Source organism: Lagenorhynchus albirostris, chromosome 17 (assembly GCF_949774975.1).
Source record: "Lagenorhynchus albirostris chromosome 17, mLagAlb1.1, whole genome shotgun sequence".
NCBI lineage: Eukaryota > Metazoa > Chordata > Mammalia > Artiodactyla > Delphinidae > Lagenorhynchus > Lagenorhynchus albirostris.
The window spans coordinates 29,142,115-29,162,099 of record NC_083111.1 but is presented as its reverse complement, the minus strand read 5'-3'; the positions used below and the strand labels follow the sequence as shown (position 1 = coordinate 29,162,099).

The following is a 19,985-nucleotide window of genomic DNA, read 5'->3' as shown; positions in this document are numbered from 1 at the left end:
TTAAGTATTGTCACAGCAGTAGATGATGCTTCAGTAATTTCAGCACATTTCAACTTCTGCTGAATACTATGCCTTAAGCATAATGAGATTTGATTCTATCTGTCTAAGCAACACAAAGGGAAGTATAGAGGTTGCAATTTCGTGATGAATTGAGTCTATATAGCCAGCCACACTGCAAAATCTATGAAGGATGCTTTCTAAGCGAGACTCACCAAAATGGACTAGCCGTTCTGCCAGGTAATTGCTCAACTTTCTTTGCACATTTCTTGCATAAGCACAGCTATATAATTTTTAAAATATCAACTAACATCTTTGCAGTAATATACAAGTTTGCAAAGAAGATTGTGTGCAGTCACATGCATTATGTGACTGAATCCTCACAGAAACCTCACATGGTAGGTAAAACAGGTTCTATTGTCCTTACTGGGTCAGAAAGAGGATACGATTTGCCCAATATTTTATAGGTAAATGGCTGAAAGTAGGACCCAATATCAGTGTGTTAAAAATCAAGTAGTCAGGGATTAGAATAGAATGTATCATGTGAGAACTTTTAATTCAACTGGGCTTATAGTAACTCTGCCACTTCCTCTGCTGGGTGTGGAGTGACCATGTTTGTGGTTTTAGATGCAAGATGTAATTGGGGCAGCTACAGCCAATCAGAGCAACTTCCGCACCTGCATGGATCATACTATTGCCTACATGAACACTTATTCCATTCCTAAGATTGTGCAGAATCGGGTCAGGACTTGGTATAAATATACATGGGACTCTCAAAGAATGCTAGGTAAGCACGGCAAATTACTGACTAAAACCCTGTAAAACGTGTCCTATAATGAAAATCCTATAAGGCAGCAATGGCAACTAACTGGGTTTGAAAAACATTGGGAAACAACCAAATAATCTTTAAAGCATTAATTTAATACCATGGGCTTTTTTTCCTTAAATATTCAGACATAACTTATGGGTTATGCAAATCCTTCAAGAGCAAAGGCTAAATTTTATTCAGTGCCCACCAGACGCTAGATATTACACACATTAGCTCATATAATCTTCATCAAAAAAAAAAATGGGGAAAATTTGGTGTCATCAACCCCCTCTTAGGAGACAAGGAAATGGCAGCTCCTAACTGAAAAAATTGGCCAAGGACACAGAGTCCTTAGACAAATGGCCTAAACGGAACTGAGACATGCACCTGTTCTCCTCCAAACCCTTGCTCTCTCTGTGATATCATCCTCTTCCCAGAGCACAGTGAGTACTCAGAACAGCAATCTTTCAAGCCATTTTCAACCTGCTACAGGTCTCCTCTAATAGTCCCTTAATCATTCATGGTGTCTACTATTAGGACTATAACACTGGAGTTAAAAATAATGTTTACTAAAGATGTAAAGTAAGTTAATGTGCTAGTTGACAATAATCAGATTCAACTTTTAGTTTGCTCCTCACCATATAAAACTAGGAATTAGTGCTACTGAGAAGCCAATAAAGCTACTGCCCTCAGAATGCAAATTACAATGCGATTCCCAAATTGGAAGAATCAATATTGTGAAAATGACTATACTCTCCAAAGCAATCTACAGATTCAATGCAATCCCTATCAAATTATCAATGGCATTTTTTACAGAACTAGATCAAAAAATTTCACAATTTGTATGGAAACACAAAAGACTCCAAATGCCAAAGCAATTTTGAGAAAGAAAAAGTGAACTGGAGGAATCAGACTCCCTGACTTCACACTATACTACAAAGCTGCAGTAATCAAGACAATACGGTACTGGCACAAAAACAGAAATATAGATCAATGGAACAGGATAGAAAGCCCAGAGATAAACCCACGCACATATGGTCAATTAATCTATGAGAAAGGAGGCAAGCATATATGATGGAGAAAAGACAGCCTCTTCAATAAGTGGTGCTGGGAAAACTGGACAGCTACATGTAAAAGAATGAAATTAGAACACTCCCTAATACCATACACAAAAATAAACTCAAAATGGATTAGAGACCTAAATGTAAGACTGGACACTATAAAACTCTTAGAGGAAAACATAGGAAGAACACTTTTTGACATAAATCACAGCAAGATCTTTTTTGATCCACCTCCTAGCGTAATGGAAATAAAAATAAAAATAAACAAATGGGACCTAATGAAACTTCAAAGCTTTTGCACAGCAAAGGAAACTACAAACAAGACAAAAAGACAACCCTCAGAATGGGAGAAAATATTTGCAAACGAATCAATAGACAAAGGATTAATCTCCAGAATATATAAACAGCTCATGCAGCTCAATATTAAAAAAACAAACAACCCAATCCAAAAATGGGCAGAAGACCTAAATAGACATTTCTCCAAAGAAGACATACAGATGGCCAAGAAGCACATGAAAAGCTGCTCAACATCACTAATTATTAGAGAAATTCAAATCAAAACTACAATGAGGTATCACCTCATACCAGTTAGAATGGGCATCATCAGAAAATTTACAAACAACAAATGCTGGAGAAGGTGTGGAGAAAAGGGAACCCTCTTGCACTGTTAGTGGGAACGTAAACTGATACAGCCACTACGGAGAACAGTATGGAGGTTCCTTAAAAAACTAAAAAAAGAACTACCATATGACCCAGAATCCCACTACTGGGCATACACCCAGAGAAAAACATAATTCAAAAAGACACATGCACCCCAATGTTCATTGCAGCACTATTTACAATAGTCAGGATATGGAAGCAACCTAAATGCCCACCAACAGATGAATGGATAAAGAAGATGTGGCATATATATACAATGGAATATTACTCAGCCATAAAAAGGAATGAAATTGAGTCATTTGTAGAGACATGGATGGATATAGAGACTGTCATACAGAATGAAATAAGTCAGAAAGAGAAAAATAAATATCGTATATTAATGCATATATGTGGAACCTAGAAAAATGGTACAGATGAACCAGTTTGCAGGGCAGAAATTGAGACACAGATGTAGAGAACAAACATATGGACACCAAGGGGGGAAAGTAGCAGGGCGCTGGTGGTGGTGGTGTGATGAATTGGGAGATTGGGATTGACATATATACACTAATATGTATAAAATGGATAACTAATAAGAATCTGCTGTATAAAAACTAAGTAAAATAAAATTCAAAAAACAAAAACAAAACAAAGTTTCTTAGAAGCAGGTAAGAATCACTGGTTGTTGACGGTAGGACCTTATCTTCTCCTTTCTGCCAGTCTTAAGAGGTTCCAACCACAGGTTTAGAACCTCTTCCTGAATCTAAATGACAAAAACAACAAACTTTTTTCTTAAACATACACAGCTATTCCTGCGGGCGTCTCAAGCAGGGAGGAAGAGGGGCAGTAACAGGCTCCTTCCCTCTGTCCCTGTGGACACTGCTCCAACTCCTTCATTTAGGAAGGAACTAGAGAAAAAAAACCCTTGGAAACAAGGAGCTGTGTTTTTATAGAAAAGATTTTCATATTTAGAACCCATGTTGGAATCAAAATAAGGATATAGTATAGAAATTTTTTTTCTTTTCTAAAATGGATGCAAGAAAACATCAAAAGTAATCAGCTCTCAGAAACCCATAATATACTGCAGACTAAAAATGGGCAGTTTTATTCATGGACCATTTTATCAGCCTGAAGGCCCATCATTTAATTCACGTGTAGAAAAATCTTTAATGTATTCACATACTTCATTGAGTTAATAAGCAAGTAAATAACAATAATTTGAATTTACTCACTTAACAGATTTCTTCTTTAGATTCCACTCCCAGCTCAGCCACCCACCACTTATGCACAGATGAGTAAATCACTTACAGCCTCTCTGAGTTTCAGTTCCCCTTTTGTTTCTTCTTTCCAGAAAGTAGGAGTAAGAATACTTATCCTTAGGGTTGTCATGAGGGTCCAATAAGATCATGACAGGACTCTGTAAGCTACACAGTATTCATTATTCTTTGCCATCCTTAGGATGTTAGGGCTGGTCTGCAGAATCAGAAGATAGGAACTAGATCCTTTTCCCATCCCAGTTTGTTCGCTAGCCTTTGTCCCATCATCACTAAGCTTTAAAATTTCAGCAAACACAAAATTCTGGAATTATTCAGAACTATTATGTCACCAATATTGAAAATACTTCTTTTCTTTCATGCAAGTAATAGTGCTATTATGATAAGTATGTATGTCCAATAGAAGCAATGAAAATATAGACTGTGATGCAGCTGTTTATAAAAAGAGTTGATATTTTGTTTCCTTTATTTTTTTAATTGTCCTTGAACTTTGATGTTTTTTCCTTAATTATTCTCCTTTATGGATTGATGTGTTTATCTTTATGAAGATGAATCTGACCTACTTGAGACACTGCCAACTACAATGCAGTTAGCCCTCACCATTGATGTGAACTTCAGCATCATCAGCAAAGTCGACTTGTTCAAGGCAAGTGTTTTTCCAATTCATAGGAAGGCACCGTATCAATTACTCTGTAAAAATCAAAGCTCTTGCTGAATTCTTGGTTGATAATTTGTTCTTTGAGCATTTACACTATATTGTCTCCCTGTCATCTGTCCTCCATTGTTCTGATATAAAATAAACTATTATTCTTATTGGAAAAAAAACCAAAACAAACAAAAAAGCTCTTGCTGAATACAGCATTTATGGTTTTTTTGCCTTTATGTTTACAACATCAAAATAATCTAGAGAATTTATGTGAAATTAGAATCAAATAAACTACGGATCTCTCTTCAGCAGACGACTTGTTTAGAAGCCTCTCTCTCCTAACTGGTGTCAAAGAAGAAGAGTTCTTCAAGGTCTTCTTGCATTAATTTAAATATAATTAAATTCTACAGCTCTATATCTTTGCTACTACACATGTCATCTCCCATTTACGAATATGCCTTGGCAACGCATGGCAAATCAGGCCCCAGATTAGCTCTGGTTTGGCCTGACAGTCAGAGAATCATGCCTAATCATGTCTCCAATACAAATGCTTAGGATTTAGATTTTTTACATGGCCAAATTCAAATTTAGAGGGTTTTTTTAAAAGAAAAAATGTATAGCAAAGAAAATTTTAATGTTTTGAATGTTTTTAATTTTCTGCCCTCTTCTCAATGCATTATACTGTATGGAAGTTTTTCTCACCTAACATTTATTCTGTGTGTGGCATTTACTGATTCGTCTATTTAATTAATTCATTCAACGAACATTTATTAAGTTCCTACTATGTTCCAGGCACCATATTAGCCACTAGGAATTCAACTTCTAAAAACAAATACTTGCACACATGGGGCTTAAATTCCAAAAGAGAGGAATGAAAAAAATATATATAATATGTGAGGTGATAATGCTATGAACAAAATTAAACAGATTAAAGAGGATGAGGGAGGTACTGGGCATGAAATGTCTGTTCTAATGAAGTGCAATTGAGCATCTGGGCAGAGGACTTCAGGATGCAAGGGAGTGAGCTATGCAGATATTGGGAGTGGGAGAGGAGGGATAGACAGAGAGGGAATATTACAGGAGGATGGACAAGATGAAGCCCTGATCTGGGAGGCTGGAGCAAAGGCAGAGTGATGTAAAGCAAGAGTAGGCAGAGTGATGTAAAGCAAGAGTAGTCAGAGGAAAGTAAAAACAGGAAGGATGAGTCAGGGGGCAAGTTAATGGAGGGCTTTGGAGGCTGTAGCATAAAATTTGGATTGTACTCTGAGATGCAAAACCCACTAAAGATCTTGAGCAGAAGATGATCTACTTGAGATCTGTTTGAAAGGGATTTTTTCCTGCTCTGTGGAGCAAATATGGAAGTCAGGGAGGCCAAAGAGGGATAACATCTTTAGACGTCTATAGGGATGATGGTGATCAGACCCAGAATAGTAGGAGCAGAGTTAAAAAGTGGCCAAATATTGGATGTATTCAAAGGAAGAGCCCACAGTTTTTGCTGTTTGATTTTGTGAAGGGAGAGAGAGACAGAAATGAAGGATGATTCAGGATTTAAGCTGAGGAACAAAGATACCATTTGCAAAATAGGAAATTTTAGAGTAAGTGTAGGGTGACGAGGGTAGAAATAGACTGTATCTGGATGTGTTGGTTTGAGGTGAGAGTTAGACTTTAGATGGAATGTCATGTAGGCAGTTTGATAAATAAATCTAAGTTTAGAGGAGAGGTCCAAGCTGGAGCCATAAATTTGGGCAAATCAACATATTGATGGATTTTAAGCTAGGGACTAGATATTATCCCCTATTATGTAACCCAGACAGAAAGATATGCCTTGAAAATACATAATCGATACCATTGTGGGCAAGATGAAGAAGCAGACTCTGTATGGTAAAATGGTTAGGCAGAGTCACCCTCGATGTTAGGTTACCGTACAGTGTCCTAAACGGCCTTAGGAAGGAAGAGAGGGGATGGGAGGGAGGATGCCCTGGGGTCAATTCCTGGAGATTATAGGAAAGGAGTTTCCTAATTGGAAAGTGGTTCCCAATTTCTAGTGCGAGTGCCACAGTGGAAGCTCTGGTGAGGTAGAAGCACCACGGAATGTATTCAAACAGTTTTCTGATCTTCTACCAGGGAGACTGGGAAAGGAATTTCTACCTTGGTTAACAGGCTCATCTAGATAAATGGTTTTCAAGCTGCAGCTTGCAATTCATTTAGGGATCATGAATTCAATTAAATGGGTCACAAACAGCATATAAAGTAGACAAGAAAATATCAGAGTGCCTCACACATAAGTAAGGGTAAGCACTGTATTACAAAATTTTTGTTTCAGTTATTTATTTTTGTAATACACATATACATATCTATGTGTGTACTGGGCACAATGTAAATGTCTTTGTTACTACAAGTTACGGTCAAAAAAGGTATGAAAGCCACAAGGCTAAATTAACAGTATTTTTAAATGCTATAAAATTTTTTACAACTTAAGGACTAGCTTAATTGAGAATAAATGAGAATAAGTGAGAACCAGCTACATTTTAAAGAAAATAAAAGCTTTAAATTATATACCAGTGACTTTTATGGGGTTATCTCTGATCTGGGAAGTTATCAGTTTTCAACCTCAGAGTTTTTTCCTTTGTTTTTACATATATTTTTGGAAATCCATAAAATCAGCAACATCTGATTGAGAAAAAAATGTTAAATCTTCACATGTTGCTAACGTACATAAATATAGATTCATTCTTTCCTGACATTTCCATTAAAGATGTAGCTCCTTCCAGAAAGAAACCATTTCCATTTATATTTCTGTTAAATGAAAAAATTATTTTTTTACCTAAAGCCAAATGAAGTAGAAAATAAGCAGGTATGGAAGCTTTCTAAATTTATTTCTTTTCTAAATCTTGCTAAGACAGTCTTAGTGGTTTGTACAAATTTGTTATTTTCTTAGGGAGGAAATATGCTGACTAGGGATCTTATATGCTTACCTCATAAATTATACCCAGTTGACTTGTGTTGCTTCTGATTCAGTCACCGTTCACTGAGAGCCACCTATGGCCTCAAGGGGCTGAGGCACAAAGGAGGAAACCTTTGGAGCGTCTGTGCCCAGAGGATGCTCAGGAAGCTTCAGAGTGAAAAGGGGGAGGCTCCCGGGCAGGAGCCTCATTATCACTCATTAGGACCAAAACATGGGGCGACAACAAAAGATGAATCTAGAAAGGTCAACTGAAGCCAGGCTATAGTGTGTGGGCCCAATCCTATAGGCCAAGGAAGCTGGAAAGGAGGAAACCGACAGCACAGATTTCAGTTTTATAAAGACAAAAAATGGGGACACTTTGAATAAATCAGAATATCCAGGGATAATAAAGAAGGGTGACTCAACTGCTGAAAGCCTCCATATCTTGAATTCTCCCTGAAAATGAATCTTCCAGATCTTTAAAAGGCAGGCAGGCAGGAAGAGAGAGAGAAAGAGACAGAAAAAAGAGACAGAGAGAGAGACAGAGAAAGAGACAGAGAGATCTGACACCAAGATTGGAGGCTAGCAGGCATGCTTTGTGTCTTCCCAATCTTTAGGATTAGGATAAGTTAAAGGTACTTGAAAATCATTTAACTCACAAATACCTAGTTTAAGATGTCCTAAAGAATATTTTAAGTTTGTATCTTGGACCTTCAGTCAAAAATTTCACAAGGACTTTTCTCCATTTTGTAAATTTGTGAAGGGATATAGATGTAGTAGAATTTGTTTGCAATGCAGCACCAGATAATAATTCTATGCTAAATAAACTTGCTTCAGTTTTTCCAGAAATATGTCTGTAACTTTAATTGTGCATTGTATTCCATTTTTAATACTCCAAAAAGGACAATGTGCTTATATTTCTTTCCTTTTAGCCTTGTGAAACTTGTTTATATATTAGCGGAACAGTGAGTATCCTAATGCTTTAACAAAAGTAATATAAGTAATGCTGGAGTATCACAAATTATAATATGGACAATGTTACATGAAGGAGGTCCATACTGTCCATGATCCTTCATTCCCAGTACTGTCACCATATACCTTGCTATACCCAATACTCACATGGCCCCTGTATTAGTCAGGGTACTCCAGAGAAACAGAATCAGTGAGATATGTGTGTGTGTGTGTGTGTGTGTGTGTGTGTGTGTATATATATATATATAGAGAGAGAGAGAGAGAGAGAGAGAGAGAGAGAGAAGGTGGGGGAGAGAGAGACAGGGAAAGAGAGATTTATTTTAAAAACTGGCTCATGCAATCATGAGGACTGACAGGTCTAAAACCTTCAGGACAGGTCAGCATGTTGGAGAACCTGGGAAGTGTTAATGTTGCAGCTCAAGTCCAAAGACAGTCTAGAAGCAGAATTCCCTCTTCCTCAGGGAACTTCAGACTTTTTTCTCTTAAGGCCTTCAACTGATTGGATGAGGCTGACCCACATAACGGAGTGTACCCTGCTTTACTGAAAGTTTACTGATTTAAATGTTAATCTTAACTAAAAAATACCTTCACGGGCCTCCCTGCTGGCGCAGTGGTTGAGAGTCAGCCTGCCGATGCAGGGGACACGGGTTCGTGCCCCAATCCGGGAGGATCCCACATGCCGCAGAGCGGCTGGGCCCGTGAGCCATGGCCGCTGAGCCTGTGCGTCCAGAGTCTGTGCTCCGCAGCGGGAGAGGCCACAACAGTGAGAGGCCCGTGTACCGCAAAAAAAAAAAAAAAAAAAAAAAAACAACCACCTTCACAATGACATTTAGACTTGTATTTGACCAAATATCTGAGTACCATGGCCTAGCCAAGTTGACACAAAGTTAACCGTCACAGCCCCCCAAACACTGTCAAGCTGTACGGAATATAATTGTCAAAGAAACCAAGCTGTTGCTAAGACCAATTTTTTTTTCCTTTATTATTTTTTTTTTTTTTGGCTGCACTCTATGACTTTTAGGATCTTAATTCCCTGACCAGGGATTGAACGCAGGGCCACGGCAGTGAAAGTGCCAAGTCCTAACCACTGGACCACCAAGGAAGTCCCCCCAATTTTAAAATTGATACTTGTATCTTCTCAAACCTAATAGCTGCTATTTACTGAGTTCTCATTGTGTGCTACACTGTGTTTTCTTCTTATTACCTTCTCTCAATTAATTCTCACAGCAAGCCTCTGAGAAAAGGTTTATGACCACCCCACCCCCACCCCAACCCCAACCCCATTTTACAGAAAGTACAAACTACTTACCTGACTGAGGCCAAAGAGCTAGAAGCAACGGGACAGGGTTTGAGCACTGATTTTTCTTATGCTACAGTCTACAGTCTTAACCCTTCAATGAAGCCACCTTTCAGTTCTCCACCAGCCCTGTCTGGATAAGTGATAAGACGCTGAGAATTTTCCCTAGAGTCAAAAAGCAATGTAATGTTAAAAAAAAAAAAAAAAAAAAAAGCAATGTAAGCTCAAGGCCATCCTTTGGTGATTTTCACAGACTTAGACTTGGCATGCCAGTTAGTTTCACACCAGATACCTAATTTCACACACACTGTGCTATTCTCCTACTAAGAAAAGACCTTGAATCTCATGTGTTTTTTTTTTCTCCCTCTTAATCAAAGCAGGTAGAATTAAAGTCACAGAATTTCACCAAAACTTTGCTTCAATCAACTATGGTTAATTAGTAAGATCTGCTACTTCTACATGGGGTGATCAGAGTTTCTAAAGAGCTTAGAGATGAATAGTCATTTTTTAAAAATTGTTCACAAAAATAATTCTCTTCCTTTCAGATTGCATGTTTTTCCAGCCCAAGCTCAAGTATTAACCTAACAAGGAGTGATTCATTTCTATGAGGTTGGGCAATTTCCCCTCATTTCTGATGATTTATTATTTTTATATTGATTTTTAAATATGTTTTATCAAATTAAATGCTAAGGAAATCACATTTTGCCTCTACCACTAAATTACCAGAAATAAGAGAAAATTTAATAAAAGTTCTGTTGCGCCACCTAGTGTCTAGAATTTAAATTGCATCCTTTAGAAACTGAAAAAGAGCGCCCTGCTTAATGTAAAGGAAAGACACCAAAATGGGAATGTTGGTACCACCAGTCTGTCAAGGAAAGCACAATACGCTGCTTTGGTAAAAATGGAGAACCCATCCCAAACAGGACACCTCACTGGGATCTGTGACTCATTGTCATTATATGGCAAGTAGAGCCTGGAAAGGCTTTGACTTCAGTGATAGGAAATATGTGGAGAAAGAATATTGTATGTGAGTGGCAGACTGAGCCAGGAATGAAATGGGAATGGCAAAATTATTTCTTCCCCTCACACAAGGGTCCCCTGTCAGTGACATCCTAATCACATATTTCCTTCCAAGGGCCTGAAATCAGAGCATTACAGGGAGGGTTACTACATTTCATTTTTAACTTTATTTTTAACCCTGGTGGTAAACGTAATAAGGTATTGTGTCTAGACTTTTTAAAGTATTTTGAACAATAAACTTATAACCCAGATGAACTCCATTCAACTACACATGCTGAGCAGTTACTCTGTCCAAAGCACTAGTGGGGTACCCCAGATACTGCACGCATATAGTCCCTGCTCTCTACTGCCTCCCAGAAGTGTGGGGAAATTCTATATAAATAAGATGACATCCTTAGCTGTTCTGTGATAATTCAGTGACTCAAAACATATAAAGTGTTTATCTCAATACCTTGGATATAGTAAGTTATATTGTTATTATTGCTATTATTACTGAGAAATAAAACTGATTCAGTCACAGGGGAGTTTTCACACAGGTAAAATCAGTGTGTAGCTGTGCTTGATCATAGGAAGATGGATTAGATTCATCCTCAGGGTTTCATGCAACTTGTGACTTCTCACTTTGACTATGTGATACTGAGGCTCCTAGAAAAATAGAATTATTGTCAGTTCTCAGGAAAGCTTGATGGAGATGACTTTACTTGTGTTTGCAAATGTTAAGCATAAGGTTGGGTCTGATATCACTTAGAATTCAATAAGTTATGACATCATAGTACCTTGCAAATTATTTATCACATTTGACTTTAGCATGGGTAACTGGATTCAGAATTCCTGCCCTAGACATATTACCCATCATTTGCTTAGTGGGAATGGAGTTTAAGATGTGACAAAGCATGTCCTTTTATAATAAACAAGGCTGAGCTGAGAAGAGCCCTGAAGACTGTTTATACTTGAGGGTGACTTAAAGTTACAGTGAGTTATATATTACTGATAATATCTTAAGTTCTTTTCCGAAGAACTTAAGGAGGAATGAGCCTAGAAATGAAGGAATCCTTCAGGACTGAGAAAGTAAACATCCAAAGGTAAATTTTACCAACTTTACAATTGCATTCAGAGCTTGCAAGTATTAAAAGAAGAACTTCCTGGGTATAGGACCCATCATCTAAAGTATAGGTTATGTTTTGAATAAAAATAAAATTTCTCCCAACTTCATTCAAATCTCCAAAAGCCTTATTCAAATCTGTAACACAGTTTTTATACAGCACTGAATTTCCCATTGTTGAAAAAGGAATAATTTCTAATAACTTCATTCTATACATCAGGCCATATTTATTTAGTGTCTGGCATGCCCCATGCCCTGGCAGGACCCTGGGCATATGGAAGCGACTAATATACAAATCTTGCCCTTGAGTTGCTCAGAATGTAGATCAAACACACACACACACACACACACACACACACACACACACACAGATGAGTCTCTTCCTCTGACATCTCTTGCATGTGTGACCTTAGTGAACTAGTCAATAGACTGCCTGAGCCTCTGTTACCTCATCTAAAAACCAAGAGTGTTAACAATATATTAATTAATGCCAAGCATCACAGGAAGGATGAAAGAATTAAATAGATGAAAATAAGAAAATAAAATGTAATACAAATGTTGTGTTAATACAATGTTAATATTGACATTTACACAGGTACTCTCACTTTACAAAAGAAAAGGAACATTTATGAAACAATGACTGGGCTCTTTCTGTGAATCGGAAGTTTTCCTAATTACTTCTATAAAGGAAATGGAGCTGCATTATAAAGAAAAAAATGCTAGCCCTGGGATGTAATTCTTTTTTATCATACGATAATGGAGCACACTGTATCTCAAGAAAATAGTCATTTTGTGGGGGAGGGAGGAGATAACTGTTCTCAAATACATCATAAAACATAATGACTTCATAAGGCAAACTTGATTTCACTAAGCCAAAATACAGAAAGGAAGGATCTAGTCATAAATCACAGTTGCCCCAAGGCTGGTGGCACCTATCCACAAAGCAATCATTAGGGGAAAGAATCACTTAGTTGGTGAAGCTTAAATTGTAATTTTTTTATTACATACAACTGCTATGTTCTGTTTACATAGCTAATACATATTCTATGCAAGTACATTGATAAAAACTCATATTTATAATGGTTTAAATGCTTTTCTCTGAGGAAATCCAAGCCATAAGCTAACAGCTCTCCATTTAAGTATTTGGGCATTTCTACTGAGGAAAGTACTAATTGTTTGTCAATCTATTTTAAGACTTATGTCCTAATTTGTTCCAACACTTCCATTAATTGGGTCTCTTTAGAGTGCTTTCTGCAAGTGAGCTAACCTGAAAGATAGAAGAGAAAAGATGAAATGTGTTCCTTCTCAAAGAGGATTTTGTTCCTACAAACAATCTTGGGATGCGTGTTTTACTTTACTTTTATTAATATTAATAAAAGTTGAAGTCTCATCAATTCTTCTTGCCAGTTCTGTTCTCCTTTCTCCCTCCTCAGAGGTGGCCACTAAAATGATTTTAAGGATATCCTTCCAACACTCATTTTTATTTTACTTTTTATCTATATAAACATCAATGACAGGTAGTATTTTTTTTTTTTTTTTTGAGGTACGCGTGCCTCTCACCGCTGTGGCCTCTCCCGTTGCGGAGCACAGGCTCCGGACGCGCAGGCTCAGCGGCCATGGCTCACGGGCCTAGCTCCACTGCATGTGGGATCTTCCAGGACTGGGGCATGAACCCGTGTCCCCTGCATCGGCAGGCAGACTCTCAACCACTGCACCACCAGGGAAGCCCGGTAGTATTATTTTGTACAGATTTTTTCATAGTTGGAGTCATAATGAATATATTCTATAGCTTGCTTTTGTGCAGACCACATTATTTGTTGAATTCAATCACATCTAGAGAGAGAGAGAGAACTGATTTATTGATTTTAACCACTTTATGGTATTGCAACCTACAAATCTTCAATATTTTTACCTGTCCACAGATTGCCATTTTGTTGTTTCCAGTTTTTTCAGTACTGAAAATAATACTGCCACTCACATCTTTGTACATTTATGGAATTATTGCCATAGGAAAACAGCATTTAAAATCATTAGTAATTCCTATGAATACCATTTAATACAGTTGGGAATTTTCATCAAAGTTCATTCCAGCAGGAATTGTTCAAGGAATGAAAACTTTATTTTGGCCTACAAATTATAATTAAAAGTTAATGCCGAAAACATCAAACTGTGCTTGTGAAAGTAAATGTAAGTGGGCTTTTAAAAAATATCTTCTCGAGCTTCCCTGGTGGCGCAGTGGTTGAGAGTCTGCCTGCCGATGCAGAGGACACGGGTTCGTGCCCCGGTCTGGGAGGATCCCGCATGCCGCGGAGCGGCTGGGCCCGTGAGCCATGGCCGCTGAGCCTGCGCGTCCGGAGCCTGTGCTCCGCAACGGGAGAGGCCGCAACAGTGAGAGGCCCGGGTACCGCAAAAAAAAAAAAAAAAAAAAAAAAAAAATCTTCTCTTTCTGATCATTTATAATGTTATTATTCTCCATGGATATGAATGATTGAGAGTTACCTTCATTGCAATGATATTCTAGACATGTTTAAGCTTAAGAACTTCCAAATATATTTCTAATGAATTTTCTCTAAAATATCAAGGACACTAACTTTCTTTAGTGGGCAGAATCTTAAAATCAAGCCAGTTTGGTTTTTTTCCTAAGAGAGTTCTGAGTGATCAGAACACCAGTTTCTGAAATGAAATTACTGTGAATCAATGACAGCATTAAAAGAAGTAGGGCACATGAGCCATATAGTTAGAGAATTTTTACTAAAAACAAAATAATTTTTAGAAGGAAATTAATCTTTGTCATTTGCCTTAGCAAATATGATAACCTATGAGACATGGTAGGGATAAAATAAATATAAATAACAATTATATACTTTGCACAAAACAAATACATGACAAGGAAAGAAAATGTACATTTCACTATGCCTAAAAGGACCTTTGTGCATCTTGGCAGATAAAAATAATACTCATCTTCAAATGACTCAAATTGTGTCACCCACACGAGCACCTTCTTGATGCTTCCCCTCTCTCTCATCCCCACTCCAAGACAGAAGTAATAGCCCCACCTCTTGAAAGTTGTATGGGTACCTACCTGGGATATCTTATGATATGATTAACTTTTACCACAAATTACAGCTTTTCTGTATACTTAAAACCTTATCCCAATTAGACTTACTCTCTGTCATCTCTGATTGCACCAAGGGCATTGTTCAAAGCCTTGCTCATAGCAGCTTTCATGAATATTTGTTGGACTGTATTAAGAAGGTATTTCTGTTGGCTTTTGCCTTTCTTTCCATCCGAGAGAACCAAAAGCTATAGTTTCTCAAATAAATTTTTAAAATTCTAACTTCAAGTTCATCTGAATGCTTCTCACCCATGGCTACTTGAAAATACTTCAATCATAAATCATTAACTCTCCTTATCAGTCAAGCAACCCCAAGGTTTAAATTTCATATGGAGCTAGGTCAAGTGTTTGCTACCAAAATCATTATGGAAACCTGTATTGCTAAAGGAATGATTAGCCAATCCACAAACTGGGGGTAGGTCCTTTACTTTTCCGCCTCCTTCCTCTGCTACTGATTAGGATTAGTTCTCTGCAAAATAATAATTTCCCCTAAGGGACGGACAAAAGGAAAGCTGCTACATGTTAACAGCTCTGAGAGGAAAAAATAAAAATATTTGATGAAAGCAGAAGATTCAAAATCACTATGTAAAGTGAGAGTTTTGAAGCATCTACAGATTTTTCTTTAGCCTATCATATAGATAAATTATAATTATTTAGACAGAAAACAAATATAGACACATTTTCTAATAAATCAAATTTGTTTCTTACACTATTGAAGTGGAGATGAACAGTCATTTGTTTAACAGATATTGTTTTTGTATCTCTCATGTACAGTTACTCTGCCTTAAGAAGATGACAATTAAGTTCGGGAAGAAAAACATACAAGCTTGCAAAGTTAAATAATAATATCTAACAATAGTGTGAAAGATGTTATTAAAAAGAAAAATATTCAGCAAAGATTTTTATCTGTCAGTGTTAATATATTAATAATCAATCGTTCACTATATTACCGTAATCTTTAATACCTATCATTTACTAAGCATTATGTTAAGTTTTATATGAGTAAAATTTTACCATTATGAGATTAGTAACATTTTCACCCCCATTTAACAGATTAAGAAAATGAGGGCATGAGATACATAGATACATAGCAATAAGTAGTGGAAACAGGATTCAAACCTGAATATATCTAACCAGGATCTAAATTCTAGCCATCATATCATAGGTATTTTTTTCTAAATTCTGGGTCAAGACAAGTCTATATCTACCGGCAACTAATATTTTAATGTTAACACAGACAACATCTATTACTGTTTATTTCCATTGCATTTTAAAATCAATTGGAATATTGGCCTTTTAACTGTGTCTATGAGAATTATTTTTCTCTGTTTTTTCTTTAGGGTTGTGATACACAGATGATTTATGACATGTTGCTAAGATTGAAATCCATTGTCTATTTACCTGGTGACTTTGTCTGCAGAAAGGTGAGTTCATGCTATTTTTCTAATGCATGACTAATAAATACATCTGAGGAGTTCAGATATAAGGCAAGAGAATAGTTTAAACAAAATTTGTCCAGGGTGAATTCCATAGTATGGAAATAATCATGATATACAATTCTGTAAAACTATAATGTGCTCTCAGAGTTCAAAATGGAACAAGACAATATGGATTTCATTACTTATAGGATATAAGTGTGGGTGGTCTGAAAAGTTGCTTTGTGTAAATGTAAATCATCAATTGTCACACCCCATTAACTCCAAATACTTAAGGTGGAGGGAAAAGTTACAGAAGTGAAAGGTGGTTCTGCCCTTTTTATGTCTTCAGCAAGCTATCAGTTACCTCCATGTAGCTCACCCAGTTAGTAAATAATCAATGCCATTTTTTTTTAATTTTACTGTGCTTTTTATGATTACAAAGTAATACATGTTCATTATTTTTAAAATGGGAAACACATAAAAGCACAAAGACAAAAACTCCACCACCCAGAAATAACCACTATTAATATATTTCAACCTATATTTTTATATCGACTGATGGATAGTTAGAGCTTGTTTTATAAAATTGGCACCATACCTCGCTTATGTTTGAAACTTGTTTTGTCATGTCACAATATATCATGGGAACATTTTACATATTATTAAGTAATCTACAACATCCTTTTTAAAGCTGCATAATCTTCCAGTCTATGAATATATCATAATCAATTCCAAGTGTTTGCTATTACAAATAACTCTAAAATAAACAATTTTGCACATCTCTGATTACTAACTCAAAGGGGGAGAGAAGGAATGATGACCTTGGGACCTTGAGATACATCTTGAGATATTAAATCAATAGTGAAGGCAATAATCAAAATAAAAAGTAGAGAAGGATGAACAGTTCAAAGAAATGAGAGATGATCCAAAACCCTGGGGAGTTCACACATGAGTGAGGGTAAGAAGTACTTATATCATTCCAAAATAATGTGCTAGATGGTAGAAGTAAGCACAAGCTGTGGTAGGACACAGAGTAAGGACACTTCTGCACTGGGGTACTGGCAAGATTTCCTGGAGAAGATGCTGGTCAAGCTAAGTCTTGAAAAATGAATCAGCATGAACCAGGAGAAAGAAGAAGCAGGCATTCCAGGTAGAGGAAAGAATTCACATGAGTCAAGGCAGAAAGGAAGGGACTCTGTCTTTGGAGGGAGTGTATGGAACTATAATAAGTCAAAAGCTAGAAAATTTTAGTATCATTTATTCAGTGAAACTCAATAAATAATTTTGAAATACTATGGGCCAGGCACTGTGCTGGGTACTGGATATATTCAGCAGTGAGCATAAAAAGGTGGTTCTTGTCCTTCAAGGGCTTACAGTCTAGTGCCAGGGTATTCAATTCACAGTGTACATCAGAATCACCTGAATTTAGAAATCTGGGCTCCATCTCCAGTAACTTAATTGGTCTGGGTGGAGACCACATATCAATATTTTTAAAGCTCCCAGATGATTATAAATTGAGCCAAAGTTGAGTATCACTGGCCTGGTGGAAGAAACAAACAATAAACAAATAAAATTACTGTGTAACTCCAAAATGTGCTAAGTTTCTATGCAGCAAAAACAATTTGCCAGGAGAGTGCGTGGTGGCAAAGGCACTTACTTTAGATTGGGGGACTCAGACAGGGAGAGATTGTCAAGCTGTCAGGCATGTACTTTGTGAAAATCTGAAGAGAAATAGTTCTCTAGTTTAAAAAAAAAAAAAAAACTGGAGAGGACACTATTTTAGATGAAGACTTGGGACCATGAGGCAGGACAGAACTTGACTTGTTTAAGGAATGGAAGCAAATGATCAACTAGGATAATGGTGAAAGACAAAGTCAAATAGAGTGAAGGTACTTTAAGGCATCCAGGTAGAGATACCTAGTGCACAGGTGGAAATCAGTCTAGCCCGTGAGAGAGGACAGAACTGGAGGTAAATCTTTGGAAATCGGCATATGATGGAAACTGATATCATAAGAAGCTCAAGAAAAGGTAAATAAAGAAGACCAAGGCTGTAACTTTGAAGAATACCAGTATTTATGGAAGAGGTCAATGAAGAAGAATCACAGAGGGCAACTGAGTAGGAGCTGTCAGAGGTAAAGAGGAAAAATAGAGATTGTGATATTAATGAAACCAGGAATCTAGAATCCCACACAAATTAGTCCAGATTAAATGTGGGCATACTGATGATATAAAATCATTTTCATTAAAATGGGAAATACAAACCACAGCTCAGTTTAAGGACCCCTTTCGGGCAGTGATGCATTTAGGATGACATGACCTTAATGCATCAAAATGGCCTTTCAATTTGTTCCAATAGCAGCAGGGACTGAAAATTGAGATAACTCATAGAAACTTTAGCATCTGGGCCCACAATCAGTGAAAATTTGTTTAACAAAGTGTGAAATGCAGAGTAGATGCAGCGTTCTCATTTCTAATTTCTTCCTCACATCGCATCCATCACTCAATAATAAAAACAGATCAGTGAACACAAATGAAGGAAGGAAAAAATAAGCAGGGGGAAGAGCAGAAATGAAAAGACATGAGACTCCAAGCCACATTTCTTTGTTTCTGTTTTTAAGAAGGGATTTAATTAAGAGTAGACATAGACAGAGGTGAAAAGTTTTTACTTGTCCAGATTTTATACAGCCAAGTTCAGCTTTGTTTTTTATCATTTCCCCAAATCATTGTAGGAAAATGGAAGAAGAAAAAAAAAAAAAAAACGAAAGAAAACATGTTCCATTAGCAGTTGTTTAAATAATTGAAGAAATGGCAGGGCTCAGGACTGAGTTTGCTGACCTATCTAATCCTCAGGATGGCTCCTAAACTTACCAAGTGGGTAGTTTGGACTGCTTCAAAGAGTACTTAGGAATTTTCCCAGGATTAATTTGCAAGAATTAATTTGAGCATCATAATGCCCGTCAGCCTTGGAAATAGCCTTCTACACAGGAACCCCGAAAATTTGAAGTGCTCTCTCACTAAGGGTTACATGAAGCGCTTGCATTTCTACACTTTCTCCAAATTAGTACATAAACCGACCAGAAGAGCTTGGTTTGATCTTATTTTGCACATGCTGTCAGACGTTGCTCTCTAAGGAATGTCTACTTCATTTGAATGCCAATTAAACTTGCAGGAAAGTTTTAAATTAGCCTAGAAATATGCAAGAAATAGTGGAAGTTTTGGTTCGTTGATTATGCCAGATCTCCTTGGAAAATTATTGAAATGACCATTAAAAAATAATTAAAAGTGCTGAACTATATTTAAGTACCCATTATGTACTTCTACCTCCAGTCATTTGTAATAACTGCCTTTGAAAAATCATTCCAGTTCCTTGAGAATTACTTCATGCAGAGAATTAAGGAATATGACCCTGTCCTAATCATTACTTTTTGGAGTATCTCTTGAAAAGCTAATTTTTAGACACTTTCGCTCATTTTTAAAATAATTCATAGATATTGTGTTGGTTTTAAAGAGATCAGTCTTGATATTGGATTCATTAGATATGATCTGTACATATAATATAATCAGGTGACATAGGTGTTGCTAGTTCTAATGCTATCATCTGCCAGCCTCATACGTTTGCCCAAGACACTTAACTTTTCAAGTCTCTACTACCAATTTTTAAATAAGAATAATGATATCTTTCCTATTTGACC

At 36.9% G+C, this 19,985-nt stretch overlaps 1 protein-coding gene across 1 annotated transcript in view; it reads left to right on the top strand.

Annotated features, from left to right (window-relative positions):
• The window catches only part of CNGB3 (cyclic nucleotide gated channel subunit beta 3), a 141,125-nt gene that overhangs the window by 95,544 nt on the left and 25,596 nt on the right, over nt 1-19,985 (top strand). The window contains exons 12-14 of the mRNA XM_060127731.1: nt 625-784; nt 4,328-4,425; nt 16,216-16,299. Of these exons, the coding sequence (XP_059983714.1) occupies nt 625-784; nt 4,328-4,425; nt 16,216-16,299 (342 nt within the window). The remainder of the gene's footprint in view (nt 1-624; nt 785-4,327; nt 4,426-16,215; nt 16,300-19,985) is intronic.